General features: G+C 40.9%; 1 protein-coding gene across 1 annotated transcript in view; it reads right to left on the bottom strand.

Moving 5' to 3' along the window:
* Positions 1–4,323: 4,323 nt before the first annotated feature.
* The window catches only part of LOC118407038 (L-ascorbate oxidase-like), a 17,745-nt gene continuing 1,930 nt past the window's right edge, over positions 4,324–20,138 (bottom strand). The window contains exons 3-15 of the mRNA XM_035807454.1: positions 17,610–17,710; positions 17,227–17,372; positions 15,834–15,945; positions 14,048–14,151; positions 13,388–13,497; positions 12,749–12,923; positions 11,958–12,090; positions 11,198–11,325; positions 10,096–10,303; positions 8,928–9,060; positions 7,580–7,867; positions 6,743–6,946; positions 4,324–5,384 (exon numbers count right to left, since the gene is read on the bottom strand). Coding sequence (XP_035663347.1) covers positions 5,290–5,384; positions 6,743–6,946; positions 7,580–7,867; positions 8,928–9,060; positions 10,096–10,303; positions 11,198–11,325; positions 11,958–12,090; positions 12,749–12,923; positions 13,388–13,497; positions 14,048–14,151; positions 15,834–15,945; positions 17,227–17,372; positions 17,610–17,710 — 1,937 coding nt within the window. The 3' untranslated portion in view covers positions 4,324–5,289. The remainder of the gene's footprint in view (positions 5,385–6,742; positions 6,947–7,579; positions 7,868–8,927; positions 9,061–10,095; positions 10,304–11,197; positions 11,326–11,957; positions 12,091–12,748; positions 12,924–13,387; positions 13,498–14,047; positions 14,152–15,833; positions 15,946–17,226; positions 17,373–17,609; positions 17,711–20,138) is intronic.

Raw genomic sequence — 20,138 nt, 5'->3', positions numbered from 1 at the left:
ATTGCATTTTGAAACCAAAATTTCCAAAACAAATATTCGAAACATTGCAGTCTTTTGCTTTTTAGAACAACAAAACTCATTATCAATATTAACAGAAGGAGCCATTCGAGCCGGTGCCGGCGTCGATGCAAATCGACACTGGTGACTGTGTCGATTCATTCTGACCAATCAGAAGGAGCGATAAACACATGGCTTGCCGGAATCTTTGTGTCACGGCATCATAACCAATATTGAACGGGACCTTCTGATTGGTCCGTGGCACCTGGCTATATGATAATAGTCGTTATACTTACTTGCGCTCCCACATGGGATAATACGCATTCCCGTCCGACAGCCATCCGCAGTGGCACCGCTCCAGCCCGCCCTGCCAGGCCTCGTGCAGCTGGTCATAGGACGCCAGGACAGCTCCCTTCTCTGCGCATGCCTGCTGAGCTCCATCCAGGTCATACCTGTACCTGCCCTCTGGTGACGTCAGGTGGAAGAGTTTTCCTGGAACAAGACACATCGTACCTGTTACTGAATGATGCTAGATCAATGCTACGTATACAGTCGCATTTGAACAGGTAATCTTTGGGTATAAGCGGGCCCGGAAGTCACATATGTCTATGCAGCCTTCGGGATAGAAGGAAACACCTCACAGTGCTTTTTTATTCCGTTCAGTTCAGTCATCCATCTGGTGACACTATTTCTTAAGGTAAATGGGTTTGTCGCAGGTTTAATTCTAACTAGGAACCGTGCCCAAAACTATCCCGGGAGCCACAGGATAGTGCAAAGCAAGAAGTAGTAAAGAAACAACTACAGCTAGCCACTACCATTTTGAAACCTTCTACCACTAGTGACCGTTGTATAAATGGTAACACTGGTGCTTTATGTAAACAATGAACGCTTTAAAACCTCACTTTCATAAGTTTCTGGTGATGTCATGGACATTTTCCATCGAAACTTGTTTTGTACCATGAGGTTGTATCACTTCTACACACCTTGGTTTGGCGTTGCTTTGCACAAGTCAGCTGTTAAGTTTGTCAGCTGGTCCAGCTGGTCCCGTAGAAGCGTGGACACTTGGTTCTGCTGTTGGATGACAAGGGCTGAGCGGTTTTCAAGGGCCCATAGTTGATCCTCCAAACGGGTGATAAGTGCTTGTTGGGTAACGATGCGCTCTTTAAAGGTCATTCTTTCATGTTTTGGGCCAGGATTTATGGTAGATCGGTTGTGTAGCTCTTTTAGAACCAATTGAAAAGCCTGTCATTGAGATAAAAAATATATATTTCGAGTTAGTAACATTTTAGTCTAAAATCAATAACTTTTTATCATTAGACATTCGCATTTTAAAAGAAAATAAAGATTGATGTATAATGTTAAAACTAATGAATGTAATAACAAACGGAAGTTGTAGTCTTATTGGTAATACAGTGGTCCAGCACCATTTTTAAACAACAAGTACTATAACAGTTTTTAACCAATTGTAAATATATTATATTCTAAGATGTAGTTAATGATCAGTGCGAATTGTATTTCTTTGGTAAGCAGTGTAATTCAGTTAACCACATGTAAAACCAATAGACTGTTATTAGAGTGTTCGAATAAAAACAAGATCATCACCACAAAGATTTTAGTAAAAAAATCAGACAGCTGCGACGTTGCAATGAGTTTTAGAAAATTTATCACCAGTACCTACTGGCTGCAAAATACACCCGATATTATTATTATTATTATAGTACATGTTCGTTTCCTCTTAACTTTATCGTTTATGTGTCAGACTGCTATTGCACTTATTTACAGAATCATGTTTAGGAACATCTTTCTATCTTTCTAACATATATAGTCAGTATTTAGTGAGAAACGAAAATACACAGAGGGAGAATGGGCATTTGCAAGCAAATGCAAAATGTTTTATTATAACATGGTTCAGTCTAAAATGGTTTACACAGGTAGCATCATCATCATCGCGGGCTGCTTGCCCGCGATGATGATGCACAGGTATATTCAGGTATATTCATATGATATTGTGATCAGCCCCTCTAGCTCTCTCCTGTCACTTGCTACATTATGTGATCGACCACAGTAGCGTTTAATGTAACAAATAGATAAATATACCGTGTCAACATCCGGATGCGGAGTGTTGATTTGCCACACGGTCAGCGTCAGAGATGTTGTTAACATCGCAACGATGACGATCGTCTTAACAGTGGAGCCTGACGGCAGAAAATCCATTGCCCGGCTACACCATGGCCAGGTTTCATTTCCGCCTTCGCCGTCTGCAACAAAAGGACTATTTACAATGCGAAAACTCTTTACCAAACCATTGTTTTCTATTGTCGTTTTCCCATTGGTGATGAACAGACTCTACCTTGAATTTTAGAAACCAAACTGATCGTAAATAGACAAAGCTTGTAGAGTGATGCATTGCTTATTTCTTTTTGCTGAAAATTATTTTCTTGGGTCATGTCATGCTCCAAGTTCTACCATTTTCCGAGCTTCAATAATCACACCAACATTGTTTTGTTTACATGACACACAGTTCCAGTGAATCCGACAGAAAATGTGAACGTTTTTACGGATATCCTCGCTCAACACAAAGTAAATGTGTTATCCACATCAACATACACACCACAAGGGCATATGCACCTTGTACATCATCCGACATTTTTTGCTCAAAACATTTGTAAATTTTTTTATCATATTTTAACATTTGATATCTTTGTCACGCGTCCGACTCAACTGTTGCGTACCATCATTCAATCTGTAGTACATAAAGAACTGAACAGGCTTTCCATAGGTGCCGCAAGTGGGATTGATGAATTCTTGGACTTTATCAGGGTCTGTATATTTACTGTTGTCCCTTGTGGCCCCTGTGTTCTTTCGCAATGTTTTTTTCTTCTTTCTTTTGAGGTGGGGGGAGGTTTGTTACATTGCTGTTATTATTAGCTTAAATTATGAATCCACAGTAGCGTGTGCCGTAAGCTTCTTTCTAATTAAGTAGTCACTGTACCCTCACCCTTCCCGTCTCTATTACCGATCCCTGTCTGTCGGTCTAACTAGCTAGCCATCACAATATATGCCACAGCGTTAATCAGAGGGAGTTTATGTGCAAAATTATGTCCGTATTTTCATATCTTTAAGTTAATAGATACGAGAAAAAAATTCCCAGTTGCCATTTCACATATATATTGGTCCATTGCCAGCGCAAGAGGTCGATTAAATCAGGCAAAAGTCTGCAGATTCTTAAGAGTAGGTTGGTTAACCAAAGGCATAGTTTATCTTTTCTTAGGTCTCACCTGAACTCTCCCGGGAGCCGTACATCGGGTTAGCCTGAAGCTGGTTAATGACGTCTTTGGCATCTACGTGCTTGTCCCCAACTGATCAATTTTTCCCTTTGGTTTTGGTTTTGTGCTGACGATCATTTGGTCCACTGGTTGGAACGGATGTGTCTTGATGCCGCTGTGCCATGGCAGCAGCACGTTCCGAATGTGCAGAGTGTGCACGCCAAAATATGTAATTTATAGTCAGTCTAGCGCGCTTCAACGCCGAAAAAATTAATTTTTGGATGTAAATTCTATAATCGACTTTACATCTTTTAAGTCGTATTCTGTAAACACTTTCAGTAGAACAAACCAAAGATTAAAGAATTGTTTGAGAAAAAAAAACTCATTAAATTTGTTCTAGAGAAACAAACACCGGTTTCAATAGTCTTTAGCTTTCATTTAACAATAAAGAAAGGTTTGCAATCAAAATGTGATATTATGCATTATTTTAAGCGTTAGTATTTTTCTGTTTAAAGTCGGTTGTGTCAAAGCATTCACTGATCCAAGCGTATTCTATGGGGCCATTCTATTTCTGTTTTATCGTCAGTTATTGTTTTGGTAAGTAAAAGACAGGGCGACACGTACTTAAGATAGAATATTGATGCAATTCAATTTTTGATGGGGAATACAAGCTGCGTATCACAAATGCCAATTGGTCCGCACAAACCAGCTATAACCCCTGTAATTCTTGATAGGTGTGGTGGGTTATGTTACGTACAAGACGTGTGGCTCTCCTCAATTCAACGTCCTATCCGGAGTATGGTTTTTAATCAATCCCCAATGAGGTGAGAAAATCTTTGTTTAGTGCCTTTCTAAGGGCACAGAGTCGGCCTGAACCCAGGATCTCTGGGCTTTAAGCCAAATACCCTACCATTACGCAACGGGTCACCACTGGAAACCATGTATGAGTGTATCTCTTATGATGCTTTATTTGCATGTTGGTGCTAACTAAGATTACTATATTGGCATTTATTCTATTCAGGCTCAGCAAGATATGTTTGATGAATTTAACACGCATGTTTGACATTTCAAGTCATACCTGATTTCATGATTGCCAGAAGCCTAATGGTAGCAAAGATAATTCTGCCGCTGAATTCTATATCTACCTTAGCTTTAAATCTTGTTATTTTAAGTTTAAGTTTACTTATTTTATGCTTATTCAATGACACATGAGACTGAAATGTCTACATTTTTAAGCGGTCACAATTCAAGTTAGAAGTTGCATTTATAATCCAAGTTTACACTGCTATATGTGCTATGGAACCATATGGGCTTTGCGAATTTATGAAACGGATTTTTTAGTGTACAAATGCGCCGTCTACGTAAATGCCTAATAGTATCGAGGTGAACCGACTGCATCTCCATTAACCTTCGTACAACGTTGTTTAAAAGAAGTCCTGAAAACTCTATATGCGGACACATGTTTCTTCGACATTTTGTACCTTACTTTGTTAAAATAAGATATTTTCATTTTTTCTGTATCATAAGCCTTACCACTTCAATTACCGTGGATGAATGAATGAATGAATGAATGAATAGATGCTTTATTTGATCATCATGATAAGATCATTATGAAAAGACAAAGTGTATATGGCAGCCACAGGCTGAATTGCATACCTTTACACTTAAAATCATTGACTTAGGCAAATTACAGCTTTACGTTTAAACGGAGTAATGACGTTATTTGTATTCTTAAAATCAACACTAAATGCTACCCTAAAACAGATAGGTTTTAAACCGATAAGTTAGTTTACACATGCACAATGCTAGATGAGAAGTAGCTTACAACAGCTGACATATTCAATATACGGTGGCCATACAGAAGGTTGACCATGTAGGGAATAGGACTATTCTTGTACCGATTTGTCCTTGTTTTAATTGTGGTTGATGTTTGTTTCTAGTGCTCCTATTACTGATGTCACCGCGTGCAGGTGTGGTCTTTAACTCAACAAAACTGTATACCCTGCATGTCGCAAACTGTGGTCTGCTATTTTGAGGTCGCGCTTTTCTTGCTACATTCGTAACAGATGATGCCGACTCCAAGTCCAACTATGAATCCAACTGCAGCGCCAATACCACCTCCTGAAAGAACATGGGGATATTTTTGATCTCATTGTTGCTTTTATTCTTCTCTCTAAATGTAATATATAAACGTGTCGGAAGATCAAAGAACAAGCAACCAGATAACCACATGAATAGTACATTTTTTCGCCATGAGGTTAGAGTATTATATCATTCACATAGGACAGACTTCGCGTAAGATGTCAGTCTGAGGATGACAGAAACTTTACACACCCATTCTACTAGAGCGGCGAGCTTGCTGAAGGATATAACGCCAATCATTCTACAGTTTTTCCTATTATGGAGTCGAGGGTTATTCAAATCTGATATATGTTGCAGCGATGTACACTCGTTCTCATTGAAATGTCGAAAATTGCATTTTTTGGGGTCGAAGATTAAGTCGGCTTTATTTTCAGTGAAAACTACCTGGTTGTTTAGGAAAATTCCTCTTTTAACCATAACCAGAAAATGGCAACTTATTATTTTCGGTCCCATTGGTAATGCATTACAGGGCATGTAACAAACGTTACCGGTAACGTTTGTTACAACAGTAGACTTAACCCTGTTTTCTTCGAAATAACTCACCTTATTGACTACATCATTGAGGTATAAGTGGACGTCCCTAGGAACATTTAGAAAGTGGGAAGCATTTTTACACCAGGTCAAATAGAAAGCTTAGAGAGCATCGAACAATGGTAATGTTTGATACAGTCATTTCTGTACAACATTTTGTTAAGCAAGGTGGGATGTAAATGACCGTCAACAACCCTTTCTTGTCTCTTTAGAAAGCCAGAAAAACAGTACAGCCTCACAAAAACGGCCATTTCTAGTCTTATACGTGGACAATGTAACCGTGGCAACCATAGTACTCATGGTGGTAACGTTTGTTACAGAATCTGGCGACAGACATAAACTACCTCACACAGCCTCCAAGATCAGTGACAGTAGCGATCTAACGTGATCGGTCAGAGGGCCTAGTTAGCTGGTTTCACCTACCGAACAATCATTCTTGGAACTGAATTTTTACATTTTTGGCTACTATTTGAATTCTTCGTTTCTTCTCAGGCGACAGCCATTTTTGGGGGGCGAAATTCCACCCGTGGCTATAATAATCTTCTAAGCCATTAACCAATACGAATGTTGTTGTGCATCTTTTGTAAAACATTACAGGGGTTGTGGAAAATGAAGGAACCAGTGATTTTGTCTATAATTTGCTCCATATTAAGGCGTAATTAAAGTCAGGCGACAGCATTTCGACATTTAAATGAGAACGAGCCTGTAGTGTTATTTACTGGGACCTTAACGTTACATTCCGTGTAAGTAGAGACTCAATACCTGCCATTGGTTCATCACTCAACAGTAAATATGACAGCACCCACCTGCCGCGACAGATAAGGTGTGGGTCCAAGACGTGCTGTAGCCCTTCTTTGCTCTTTCGAACTCCGCTGAGGACCAATGGAATTCCCCACAGGTGGGGAATCCCGGGGGTGGGGGGTTCATCTGTCCCTGTGTCCCCTCCCTGATCATCATGGCCATCCCCTCCACCTGATGGATCTCTATGTGACAGTGGACAAACCACCAGCCTGCATCACGGCAAAGATCTTTAGCATTGTATACAATTTTGTAAAAAGACTTTGCGTGTTTTAAACAATAAGTGCGATTTTTTTCTTAGACAGTAAAGCTAAGGGCACAACCCGCCGCACGTGGAAATACATGCTGCCTACGTGTCAAAACGTGGGCAATCTTTTGGGATCCGTAAGTGGTAAGTACCGCCTCCGTATTTTGAACTCGTCGGGAATCCGACGGATTGGAGCACGCAGACACGCCGTAAAATTTTACGTGCAGGCAGAACTTGTGTTGCCGTGTTGACGTACTCCCTCCCTGCTCTTGCCAGTCGTTCCCCATATTTTTATAAATGCGTGGCGGACTTGGCCTCCCAAGAAAACGTACGGACAAAAAAGCGCGTACGGTGGATTGTGCCCTTAGCTTTCTACTCTGCAGAAAGAGTCATCAAGCTTAAGTTACAATATAGAAATGATAAAAAAGGACACTGAAAAAGACGCTAAGCATTTCCTTCCGTCTAGAATTGTTCATTCTCCACAAATTACTCGGACTCCAGGAAGAATAGTGACATATCAGTCACTAATGGAGATCTGTATTACCAAACCAAACCAAACCGAACCAAACCAAACCAATGATGTGTACAACTAACCCACCTGGGTTATCCGCCGTAAATCTGATGACCACGTACCCACCCACAGGCACGATCACAGTGTCCTTCATCGGCGGGTCCCGCAGGTTCAGTCCCGGCTTGTTCCCGCCCTCCCACGACTGGTCCGCCCATCGCTTCCCGTTACACCTTTCTGACGTGCCACAGTCGATGTCAGGGTTCTGGCTACTGTAACGACCATCGCTGCTGTTGTACTCCGGGAATCCCATATCTAACACGTAGAAGTGGTGCCCGTGGATGTGAACAGGGTGGCCTGTACCGGCAAGACCTGCTCCTGGTAATGACAAGAAATCAGCGTGCCATGTTTAGCTTGTTAGTAACCCCTTTATATTTTACTTGCCGCACAGGTCCTGTTGATTAACCAAGCTGGCATCAGTGTGACCCGTACATTGAGCGGGATAACATTTATCTGGACATGAAAGTTACTCCGCAGTTTTCTGGACATGAAAGTTACAGGAAGCAGATGGTATTAAGACCTAGGTTGTTTTGTATGCATCTTATTTGAGAATAAGATATCAAACTATTCAGAAAGGCCAAACGTTTAGGTGTACACAGACTACCTGTCGCCAGTGACAGTAAGTAAGTAATATCTGTCAATCAGCAGGTTTAAACAAAAAAAAAACTGTGAACTGATCAAATGTAAATATAGTGATGACAAAGTGTCACTGAAAATTAAAGTGAATGCCAGCTTAACCATTTCCGAAGTCTATAAAGTCGTTTTATGACCCGCCCCAAAGTGCCACATCTGTTCTTTTGTACATACATTTGTAAGGAGATTACAGATTGCAGTTTGAAACCAAAATTTCCACAGAAAAGACTTGAAACATTGCAATCTTTAGCTTTTTTGAACAACAAAACTCATTATCAATGTTAACAGGAGACATCCCCCCTTGCAGCCTGTACTTATTCCCCCGCTCTGGCATATGTTTCCCTCCTTATGATTGGCCAATGCCTGCATGTCACTTACTTTTTTTGTGTGTATCACTCCTTTTGTTTGGTCAGAATGAATCGGCATAGATGCAAGTCGACACTGGTGCCGGTGTCGATTTATTCTGACCAATCAGAAGGAGGATACACACCAGCCTGGCCGGAATATATGTGTTACGGCGTCATAACCAACGTGGAACGGGGCCTTCTGATTGGTCCGCGGCGCCTGGCTATATGATAATAGCTGTTATCTTTCTTGAAGTTATCTGAAATCCTAACCTTCAATGAACTTATTTACGAGTTAGTATGCAAGAAGAACATGTGGTTTAAGGTTTTGAAGCACGTTTCTTTAGGTAGCTATTGTGTCATATCCTTCTCAAAGGCATTTAATGGACATGCGGGTTTACCTGAGCCCATGTTGTAGAGGACCATCTGCACGACGTTGCCAGGAGTGATAGTCACGTGATAGCTACAGTCACAATACTTCTCTCCGCCGCAAAGCTCGTCGGTACATGGCACCAGACCCCTATCGCCGGTGACCTAAAGGAATGGGACACGAGAACATTGTACTGGTTTAATATTTCCATCTTCCACTCTAACGATCAGGAAAGGAAAGAGCTATTCGAGGAGGACTGCAAAACCCACAAAAAATTCCAAACGTTTATTGACGAAAACAAAACTATAACCCTGTTAACATTACATAACCTACTCACAATAGAAAAAGAGTGACACATCGTCTTCCACTACTTCCAGAAAAGAAGTCAAACCCCAAATGCTTAGATCGTAGCTCTTAGCAGTTCATAGCAATGCTAGAATAGTCACTTTTTACAACTAGGCACCGTTGTTACCTATACCACAGTCTTGTATTTTATGTACGTTTACTATATATTATGTATGTTCCATGTGGCAATCAGCCCTCGGCCAAGAACTTGCAAATAAAGACTATTACTATCATTATGAGTTGGCATGTTAGTTTTCTAAACAAGTAGAAATAGTTTGGCAACAAATCTTTCCGCAGGACCTTTTCGGGTCCTAATTTTACTTGTCACATAATCATGAGGATGAAGAGCTCTTCAAAGCAATAACATTAGGAAGCACTTTCATGATAAGAGAAAAAAGTTTGTCGACTATGTTAATTTGTTCAAAGAAAGTCCTGATTAAGCTCTTTTCTTTTCACCTAAATACGTAACCTATTAATACATACATTTCCATGATGCTATTTGCCTTTTAACAATGAACAACTGTTCCTTTACAATCAAATATTTTCTATATTTTCTCAGGGGAGTGAAAGAGGCCATTCCCACAATCTTTCCCTCAACCGAGACTTGGGCCGATACCGACTGCAAATCATCTTTGACCATTTGCTGACGCCACACTTCCGTTCCGGATGTGTGACGCAGGCTTTTGGTCATTTCAACTTGATAAGGATCAAAGGACTGATCGAAAGCTTGTCGGTAAGCCCTTTATTTTGTGTACGGATATAAGGTCTTAAAATCGTAACATAATGTTGACTTCCGTCAGTAATGAACTTACATTCAAATATTTTCTAACGAATGTTGTTTCTTTTTCACTAACCTGTGGAGGTGACGACGGCAGAACAAACCGATGACCATTGACGGATGACCTCTGACCTGGATTTATATCAGACCCTGCGAAGTGAAAGTTGATGAAATGTTCCTCCCACTTGTCCGCAGACTCCGGCAATGGGACGAACTGGTTATCAGGGGACCGGAGCTCGCTGACCGGCAGGCACTCGATGTGCATTGACTGGTCTCCGTACTGCCTAATAGTGTTTTAAATAAAACAAGGTTACAACCATCCCTGAACAGAAACGGTGGGCGCCATAGACGTCCTACAACGTATGATCCACTGTGTTCTATCTGCATAACGTGACGTCACGACAGCATTGGATTGTTTCTTCGAAGATGCTATTTCAAATGTTTTGTGCAAATGGGACGTCTTTCTAATATCTTTATTCTAAACCAAACTCTGAAAAACCAGGCGGCTATTTGTTGATTTTTAGATACAACAAAGTTGTAACTTTTAAGTAATTTCCATATAAAGTTTTTTTTTTCATCTACCTGCCAAAAATCAAATGCTGCTTGATCCGAAGCAACATATGAAAGAAACTGCCCTCTAAAGAGGATCTAGGACGCTATCGGCATTGTGCTTGTGTTTGTATGTTCGATTGCATATTAGTGTTCTTACTTGAAGGGACAATTGCAATTGACGGCAGTACCTGTATTGTATTTGTCTGTGTGTTTCTTTGCTTGAATCATACTACTCGAAGGGACAGTTGACGGTGGTACCTGTATTGTCTTTGTGTGTGTTTGTTTCTTTACTTGAATTATACTACAGGGGTGCCTAAGCATTTGCACAAACCCTATGAGATTCGTGCGAACATATGTGATACGCACGAATCACTATGCGAAACGCATGAACCATATGAAAATTACACGAATTACTATGCGAAAACGCACGAACCTTATGTGATTTGCACGAACCTTATGCGAATGACGTGATATCATGTGACCCAGCAGTGGCCGGTCGGTTTCGCATAAGGCTCGTGCAAATCGCATAAGATTCGTGCGTTTTCACATAGTGATTCGTGCGTATCACATAATGTTCGTACGAATCTCATAGGGTTCGTGTAAATGCTTAGACACCCCTATACTACCTGAAGGGACAGTTGACGACGACACAGGTGTCATTCGCTGTGCATGTTCTCCGCTGGGAGGTCGGCTCAGCGTCTGGAGCTCCTTCATAATGTAGTATAGCCTCAGTATGGTGTTGTCTGTTCACCGGCTGAGAAAAGGTTTAATTTTTGTTAGCTTCCAGTAAAGAGGTATAATCTATCGACTTTGACCAAAGCAGATCTCAATGATTTTCACCCCAGCACTGTAACAAAAAACAAGTTATCGTATGACCACCAACTTTTAGAATATACTGTACAAGTAGAATCTTACTAATAAAATAACTTTAGTGTCTTGGTGGTGTAATGTATCGTCTCTACATTTTTGTGGCCGGAAATGTCCAAATAGCCTATTCTCATTCAAGCCAAAGAAAATTGGAGTATTTTCAGAAAAGGTGACTAACAAAATGTTAATGTCTGCTAAACTCCAGTTGTCAATAGCAACAACAACGACGACAGACGTCATAAAATGACATGTATTAAGCTAGCCGCCATTTTGTACTCACCATATTATATTTTTAAAAGTGCATTTTTTACAACAAATAACTCAAAAAACACGATGGCAATAGACAAGAAACGTTTTTGAATGTTTTTTTTTTAGGAAAATAGCAAATAATGACAAAAGTTAAGGTAAAATAATCTAATTTTACTACATGTATTGATATGGTCCGCTATATAGGATTTGACCTATCGCGACAAAGGTATTAGCACTATTGATAAGTGCATAGAACGTATACGTACTCACCATATTGTCTGCATACAGTTCGATGGTGTCAGCACGGATCCAGTAGTTACCAGGAGTCTGGTCGGTTGTGATGTAGAAATCGTACCGCTCGCCTGTGTTAATGATGAACGACTCCGCTGTCTGCTCAACGATCCTGGTATTAAAAAAAAATATATGTGGTGACACTATCAGAGCTTAGGTATTTAAAAATAAACTCTACGCAATTTAATTCGACTACATGTGATACAGTAAGAAAATCGTGGTTATTTATAGAGCAATTGCACCAGAAACAACTTAATCATGTATATTAAGACAGTACCATGACATCTGTCACGCATGCAAACGAACAAACGCAGAATTCCAAACCATAAGGAAAATGTAGGATTATACCATTTTCCGATTGATTACAACCTATCAAATTGTTCTTTTAAAAGGTATCATATGAAATATCCAACTATTCTCGAATGATTAGCAAGAAAAGAGGAGAAATAAATGATAGGGGACGGATACAGACATACAGATAACGATAGAGCCACTAGCATAACTCATGCGTCACTAAGTCAAACGGTTAAAAACTAGAACAGAGATGTTTGCAGATAGTTAATATAAAGACTTAAAAGAAGAGGGATAATTGGTAGCAAAGAAGGTTTCCTAGCTTTCTTTCCCAGGTTTCAAATTATTGTTATGCTTTAGTCAGTAGGCAGATTAAGTAGATAACTGTCATTCAATGAAACATAAATACAATCAGTCTTAAAAACATGTTTCAAAAGGGGCATATACTGATGACAATTTCTGAGCTACGCTTTACCTACCTGTCTCCATCCGTGGCGATCAAGGTCAACTCGTGCTGGTCCACGGACACCCGGAAGGGAAACATCATGGCTGCGCTGATGACCCGGAAGCGATACGTCATGTTCCCCTCCACACTGAACTTCTCCAGAGGCACGAACCTATTCTCCGCATTGTCGTTGTCGTCATAGCTACGACCTGACAACATCGTGACGTAAATCACGGATACATGGCCATTTCAATGCAAGACAAGTCAAATGTAAAGAATTAGGTCAAACAGAATAAGATTAGTAAATTTAAAGAACTTGTAAAAAGAACTTAATAAAATTAAAAAAAAAAAGCAAATCTATCTAATAAATGGGCCGGGACAAATAACAGATAGGAAATTACAAATGCTCCAAATTTTCACTTCATTTTTTTAACACGCCAGAATTTGCATTTTTTTAAATTTAATGTCTATCGTCTCTAGCTAGTAGAAACCTTCCAAGCAAATAAAAGAATTCCAACAGAGAAATCATGCATAGTCCCCATGCATTTAGCTTGAGGTCATTATTCAAGGTTTCTACTATGCAAAATGTTTGATTAAGGGCCTTACATTCTGACATTGGACAAATCCGTCATAACGACAAATGCTCACTAAGAACCAGGGGCGGAATTATCACCTTTTCCGTTGATGAGGCCTGATGTAAAATGGACCGGTCCCAGGTCCGTGCCGTCAGCCTGTGTTAGTCTCTTCCTACACGTATTGGTGTCTCCATAGCCGTGAGAAAACCTGCGGATACAAATACAACCCAGTTGTAAGCTCATCTGAAACGGTAGTCAACATTATGTTGCAAGTTTAAGACCATATATCCGTGCACAAAATATAGCGCTTGTCAACAAGCTTTCCTCTACAGAGACGGGGCCGATACCTACTACCAATCACCTTTGACCCTTTGCTGACGTCACACTTCCGTTCCGGATGTGGGATTTAGGCTCTGGGTCCTTTCAGTATTGAGCAGGATCAGAGGACTGATTGAAAGCTTGTTGGTAAGCGCGTTATTTCGTGCACAGATATATGGTCTTAGAATTGTATCACAAATACAACTCGGGTCAGGAGGTAGGCATGTGCACCGCAAGCCTGCGAAGCTAGCTGGTGTGTTACGCCGAATGGGTGTTATACCGGCTATATAGATACAGATACAGATGTAGATGCGTAGATGGCGTGTAAGCATCACACAGTGATATGCTAGACATGCTTCTTTTGAGAGGTTTGATACATATTTAAGGAATCAGGTGGCCATTATGAGACTATTTACTTTATATTTTGTTAGTCTGTTCACCTGGTTGCCTCCCACTCCACGCGCAGGTACGTGTCCAGTGAGTCCTCTCTCTGCCAGTCGTGCAGCAGCATCACAAACTCCTGATGAAACACTGGCAGGGGCGGCTGGGAGGATTAAAGAAAACATTACCTGTCAGTAACTTGATATACTCTTGTATTAGGTAAATAAGTTTTATGGTACTTTAGGTATGCACCAGTTGATGGCATACTTTTAATTTGTACTATTTTGAATTTGAATTTCTTTATTTTAGGTATACAACACATAGCCATAGAAACATAAGAACACAAACTATATACACGTAATATTTTTTCACATTTGAAAAAACACACAATTTTTTCATTTGATTATCTGACCCCGGAAGACCTTGTCTAATAATATTATTGGTGTTATATACATGTACATATATATACATACTCTACTCTACTATATACATGTAGCCTGTTAATGGAGGGATAGTATATCTTTCTGCGTCTGGCACTGCACGTGTCTGTAGTGATGTGGTGAACAAACATAGAGCTTGCACATCAGTTACTACTGTCTACTATCGAGCGTAAAGTCACAAACGGGTTCGTCGACTATTCGTAAGGCCATTGTGGCAATCATTGATACACCCTCCTTTTGATATCTTTATGGGGTACTGGAAGTCACAATTTGTACGGGTTTAGGCAATAAAATCACAAGAAATACGTCATAATCAAGTCACATTAAGTTCTAACGATACTGAGATTATAGAATTGCATAAGATTCAAAAGTAAAACACAGGGCAGATTGATGTATACCAAGACGTGAAAGGGACAGAACGAGTACCCTATCACTGACACACATAAACAGTGCAAAGAATACAAAGAATAAAAAAAATTCCTGGCCTAGATAGGGTTAAGGGTCGTTCCTTGTAATAAGGATATGTTTTTACCTCCTTGGTCTATCCATTGCGTGCCGTGTGCGTCTCTAAGGAATAGCCATTTCAATCTGTTTTAGTAAGTTACAGACATTGTAATTCATTCTATTGTATTCAGTAGTCACAGATACTTAATTGTCAAAGACATTGATTGACAGTATCCATGCCCTGTCTTTGAATATGTAGAGATTGTTTATGTCCATATGCAAAGCCTTTGAATCCAATCTGACATTGCCAAAGTCATCGATGGCAGACATAAGGGAAAATGACTTATATGTATTAATGCCTATATAAATATTAGTCAACCATTGACGTTCCAACCACAGACACGTGAAATCGCGTGAGATGTGAGATCGCGTGGCGTAATCGACAGGTACACGGGTCACTACTAGATACATATGCCTCATATATAAAATATGTCACTTTTAAGGTTAATCTAAACTACTTACATTGGATTGTATTACACTGTGGTACAAGTTGGCAGTTTGTCGAGATGAGTGTGCCTAAGCCGCATGCTGTATGGGTGGTTACGAGCTGGGGACAGCCAAGGGGCATATCTTGCAGATTTTGAGACAGCAATGACAAAGTCCTCGCACTGGGTCAGTCTGCGTTCTGACAGGCGTTTGACAGTCTGATGACGGTCTGAGTTCTGTTAGGTACCTCCCTCCCCACCCTTAAAGTTGTTAGACTCTCGGTGATGGTATCGAGCTTTCGACGACCGTTCTAAAAAGCGACAGTCGTTTTCGGGACAGTCGTTATCGCGTGGATGCACATGAAGAAAAACAAAGATATGCACCTACCGATTACAATACCTCAGGTTTCAAAGGTAAAAATTTCAGTATCTTTGTGGCTTTAAGATAGGTATAAACAACAGCCCTGTATCCTTACCCTTGACGAAGTGTCGTTCTCCAGTACAATAAGCGCCCCGTACAGTCCGTCCGTTCTGAAGGTGCCCAGGTGGGCGTGCCACCAGTGGGTCCCGCCTTCAGACGCAGTGAACCTGGGGGTTGGGGACAAAAGCATTTGTCATTAAGTTAACACAAAAACGTACACCTTTGCTTTTACACAAAATGTACGGTAGGGTTTTCTCCTGTTAATTACTTAAGGGTTTATGACCCGCCCCGAGGTGTATATGGTGTCATAACGCCTGGTCTTTTGCTATAACCACCGAATAAAACCACCGATGTGAGCGAAGCGAACGAGGTGGTTTTATGAGGTGGTTATAGCAAAGGACCAGGCGTTATGACACCACGTACACCGAGGAACAGGCGGGTCATTAACGTTATTATCATATAGCCTACCCAAACTTGCAAACTCCTGTATGACGCATAGATCTCTTTGTACCATACGTTTGAATTCCTTTGTCAAATTTCTGAAAATTCACATTTGTTCTTTGGTACATGCATATGTAAGGAGGTTACACATTGCATTTTGAAACCAAAAATTTCCTCAGAAAATATTCGAAACATTGCAGGCTTTTTAGAACAACAAAACTCATTATCAATGTTAGAAGGAGCCATTCCCCCTTGCAGTCGGTACTTATTCCCTCTGCTCTGGCATATGTTTTGCTTCTTTTTATTGGTCAATGCCTGCATATACCTTACTTTCTTGTGTGTAAGGCTACTTTTGAATGGTCAAAATGAATCGACACCGGCACCGGTGTCGATTTGCATCGACACTGGTGCCGGTGTCGATGCAAATCGACACCGGTGCCGGTTTCGATTCATTCTGACCAATCAGAGGAGCGATACACACCTGCCTGGCCTGAATCTTTGTGTTACGGCGTCATAACCAACGTGGAACGGGGACTTCTGATTGGTCCGCGGGGCCTGGCTATATGACAATAGTCAATAGTAACCACTTACATATGTGTCAAGGGCTTCTCCTGTTTGTTTAAATTACCGGCTAACCAAAACCATGTGGTTTCATTCGGTAGTTACAGAAAATAACCATGCGTTATAACACCATATACACCGAGGAAAGTGCGGGTCATTAACCCTTAAATATTACACACATACATATACGTAAAGTTCTCCGCTAAGTTGATATCATTTATAGGCCAATATTACACACATACATGTAAGTAAAGCTCTCCCCAGGACTGATATGACACTGTTACACGCTGCCCACCCCGGCCATCCCGTGCGTTTGTGTGTGTTTGTGTGTGTGCTTGTGTGTACGCACCTGTAAGTAAAGCTCTCCCCAGGACTGATAGGACACTGTGACACGCTGCCCGCCCCGTCCATCCCGTGTGTTTGTGTGTGTGCTTGTGTGTGCTCACCTGTAAGTAAAGCTCTCCCCAGGACTGATAGGACACTGTGACACGCTGCCCACCCCGTCCATCCAGGGTGTGTTGTGCTGGGTGATGCCGTGCCAGTGGATTGCCACTCCTTCCTGTATAAGTTTGTTCGTCACAGTAACAGCCACCTGGGTGGGAAGGGAACAAGATAAAACCCCTATTACATATTGCCTTGGGTCCACTTCAGTTGCACAGATGATAACTGTTAGGCTCGTCCCTGGGGGCGTTTGGTAACTGGCACTGAGTGTGTTTGGTGAGTATTGTACATATATGGAATCACTAAGGTACACACACACGCGCATGCACACAAATGTACACACATGTACATACACGAACATAGTTACACATGTGATTGGAGTACAAACCTGCGCCCCCTTCCACACCACAATGGTAGGTCCCGGGAGCTGTTTGTTGACTAATGTTGTTCTGCGGTGATACCCGTCAGCTGTTGTGACCTGGCTGATCTCTGAGAGGGTAAAAAGAAACATGAAGGAATCAATAACAGAACGTACTGGATGGTACGTGAAAGAATGAATATTGCAATATACATAAGAAAACCAAGCTAGCTGTTTACTCACGTCGTACGCATTCTAAGTAAGTACTAAGTAAGTAGTAAGTATACGTAAGTATTCTAGCCGTTTTGTTACTGTTAAAGGTGGGGTCACACCTGCGTATATTTTCAAGTGCGCATGATTTCCGCATGAAATTTTGTCAATACGCGGCCGAACGCCCAACATTTAGAATTTTTTGGAATAAATTAAATTGTACGTCGAGCCCATCTGGCCTTTGAATTACGACTTCAGCGTTTTTATTTCTCATGAGATGCGTATGATTGCATCTGAAATGCGCAACAGAATTTTCCATACTGCGAATAGATTCGTATGGGGTACGTATGTTGGGCGTATTCCGGACGCACACAACGTCTACCGACCGTATGCCTGACGCACCTGGTGCTAACTGTATTCCAAACGCATTTCAGGTGTGTCAGAGGAACAGTTTCTGTTACATATACTTTTGTTTGCGACCATTGCCAATAGATTATTTTTGTTAGAGGAACCCTTTGTACTACGTATGCTTTTGTTTACAGGCAGTGCAAGTAGAACATTGACCAAGTAAACAGTGAAGAGTTTTTTTTTATTCATTTGCGAAGCAGTGAAGCAGTGACACTGTGCTTTTACAGTTATGTGGGCCGTCATTTACCTTAAGAAAGTATGTGCACTGTTAAGATTGTGTTTGTTTTCACTTTGTCCTTAATGATTTCTCCTATCATCTTAGTATTTCAACTACTATAAAAATCACACTCATACACACCACAAAACGTATTCAAGATCTTTATCAAACACGTAAATTAAACAATTATGAAGTTTCAAAGTTGGAATATGGCTCTATATTGCACTTTTATATCATGTGGATCTACACACAGAAAAGTAACATTATCAGCAAATTAAGTCAAATATCTGTTACACAAAATGGCACGTGTGTCACACAAATTGACCTAGTGCTTGAGCAGGTTCCTCTGCATCTTCCTTTCCCTGGAGGCTCTGTTGGGACCAGTCACATTGATGGTGTCCTGCAAGTTGTGACCATCTCTGCATGCCCCCGGTACAAATGCGTCGGTTCTGGCCTGAATCTGTCATCTTGAGATGGTCTGGTTTGTCTTGACTCAGATGCACCTTCGTATTTATTCCAAATCTGGAGTGTGCGTCGATCACGGTATCAGTACGCGTAGTATGCGCAACCCGATCGCAGAACGTACGGTACTAAATCGTGATCTATGTGGGCATTCGTAATACGGTCGTTCATGGTGCGTTTTGTCTGCGCTGTAAGAACGCTATGTACTCGCAATACCGCGATATCCGCGTATTACTGCGTATAAAGCGCAAACATATATCGTCTTCATACCGCACTCGACAATCGTGGGACCACTCTATCGCGTATTCATGACGTTTAGGCAACCAAACTGCGTACGAGCGATAGTTTTGTGCATGTCCGAAACTATCGGGCGTGCTGGGCGTATATTTCCGTTTGCCTGCGTACTTGAAACTATCTAAAAACGATTCAGATTCGTTTTAGGTGTGTCTTGTGCGTGCGGCCGCGTACGGAAGAAATTACTTTTAATTAGCCAAAATGTCAAAACGGAACTCACGCGGCTTGAAAATATACGCAGGTGTGACCCCACCTTTAGGTATGCGTACCAGGCTGTAGGATGCACATGCCTGCGTACCTAAAACTGACACAAAACTTTTTAAATGCGTTTGAGTTGCGCATTGTGCCTACGACTGTGTATGAAAAAAGTCAAACCTTTTGCTGACATGATAAGCATGTTAGTATGACTGCATACAAACTTTTGTCAATATGCCCGGCAAGACAGATCCTACTATGGAACTTCTGGCCAAGGATTTGCGGGATTTGAGCCATGGGGCGAAGTGATCCCTCCCATGCTGACCAAAAATGCCTAAACTGATCATGATTAAGACGTTTTTTATATATACACATTATGACTATACACATTATGACTCACCTACGTGTAATGCCAAGATGAGCCAACCAAAATGGCCATGTCCAAAATGTCGCATCTAAAATTTTGCTACAATATAACTTAATTTGATATGATACGTTAGCAGTATTGCCACTCCATCCAAAACAAGAGGTTGGAGACCTCACATCTCCATGAAATAGTCTGATTATTCCACATTTACATAATCTATGATTGGTTATGCACCTTGAAACAACTTACGCCGGTATGTTGCTTGCCCTATAATTTGCCATTAAGAAAAGTATAGCACTTTTATATCAATTATGCAAATTTGGGACATATTTGCAAAATTGGTATCTGTTAATGGTCCTCCTTCTACAAACTTCATATATTACAGGTATTTGAGTCCTATAATCGA

The sequence above is a fragment of the Branchiostoma floridae genome, chromosome 19 (assembly GCF_000003815.2).
Source record: "Branchiostoma floridae strain S238N-H82 chromosome 19, Bfl_VNyyK, whole genome shotgun sequence".
Lineage (NCBI taxonomy): Eukaryota > Metazoa > Chordata > Leptocardii > Amphioxiformes > Branchiostomatidae > Branchiostoma > Branchiostoma floridae.
The sequence above is the reverse complement of the archived record's forward strand: the minus strand, read 5'-3'. Positions and strand labels throughout refer to the sequence as shown.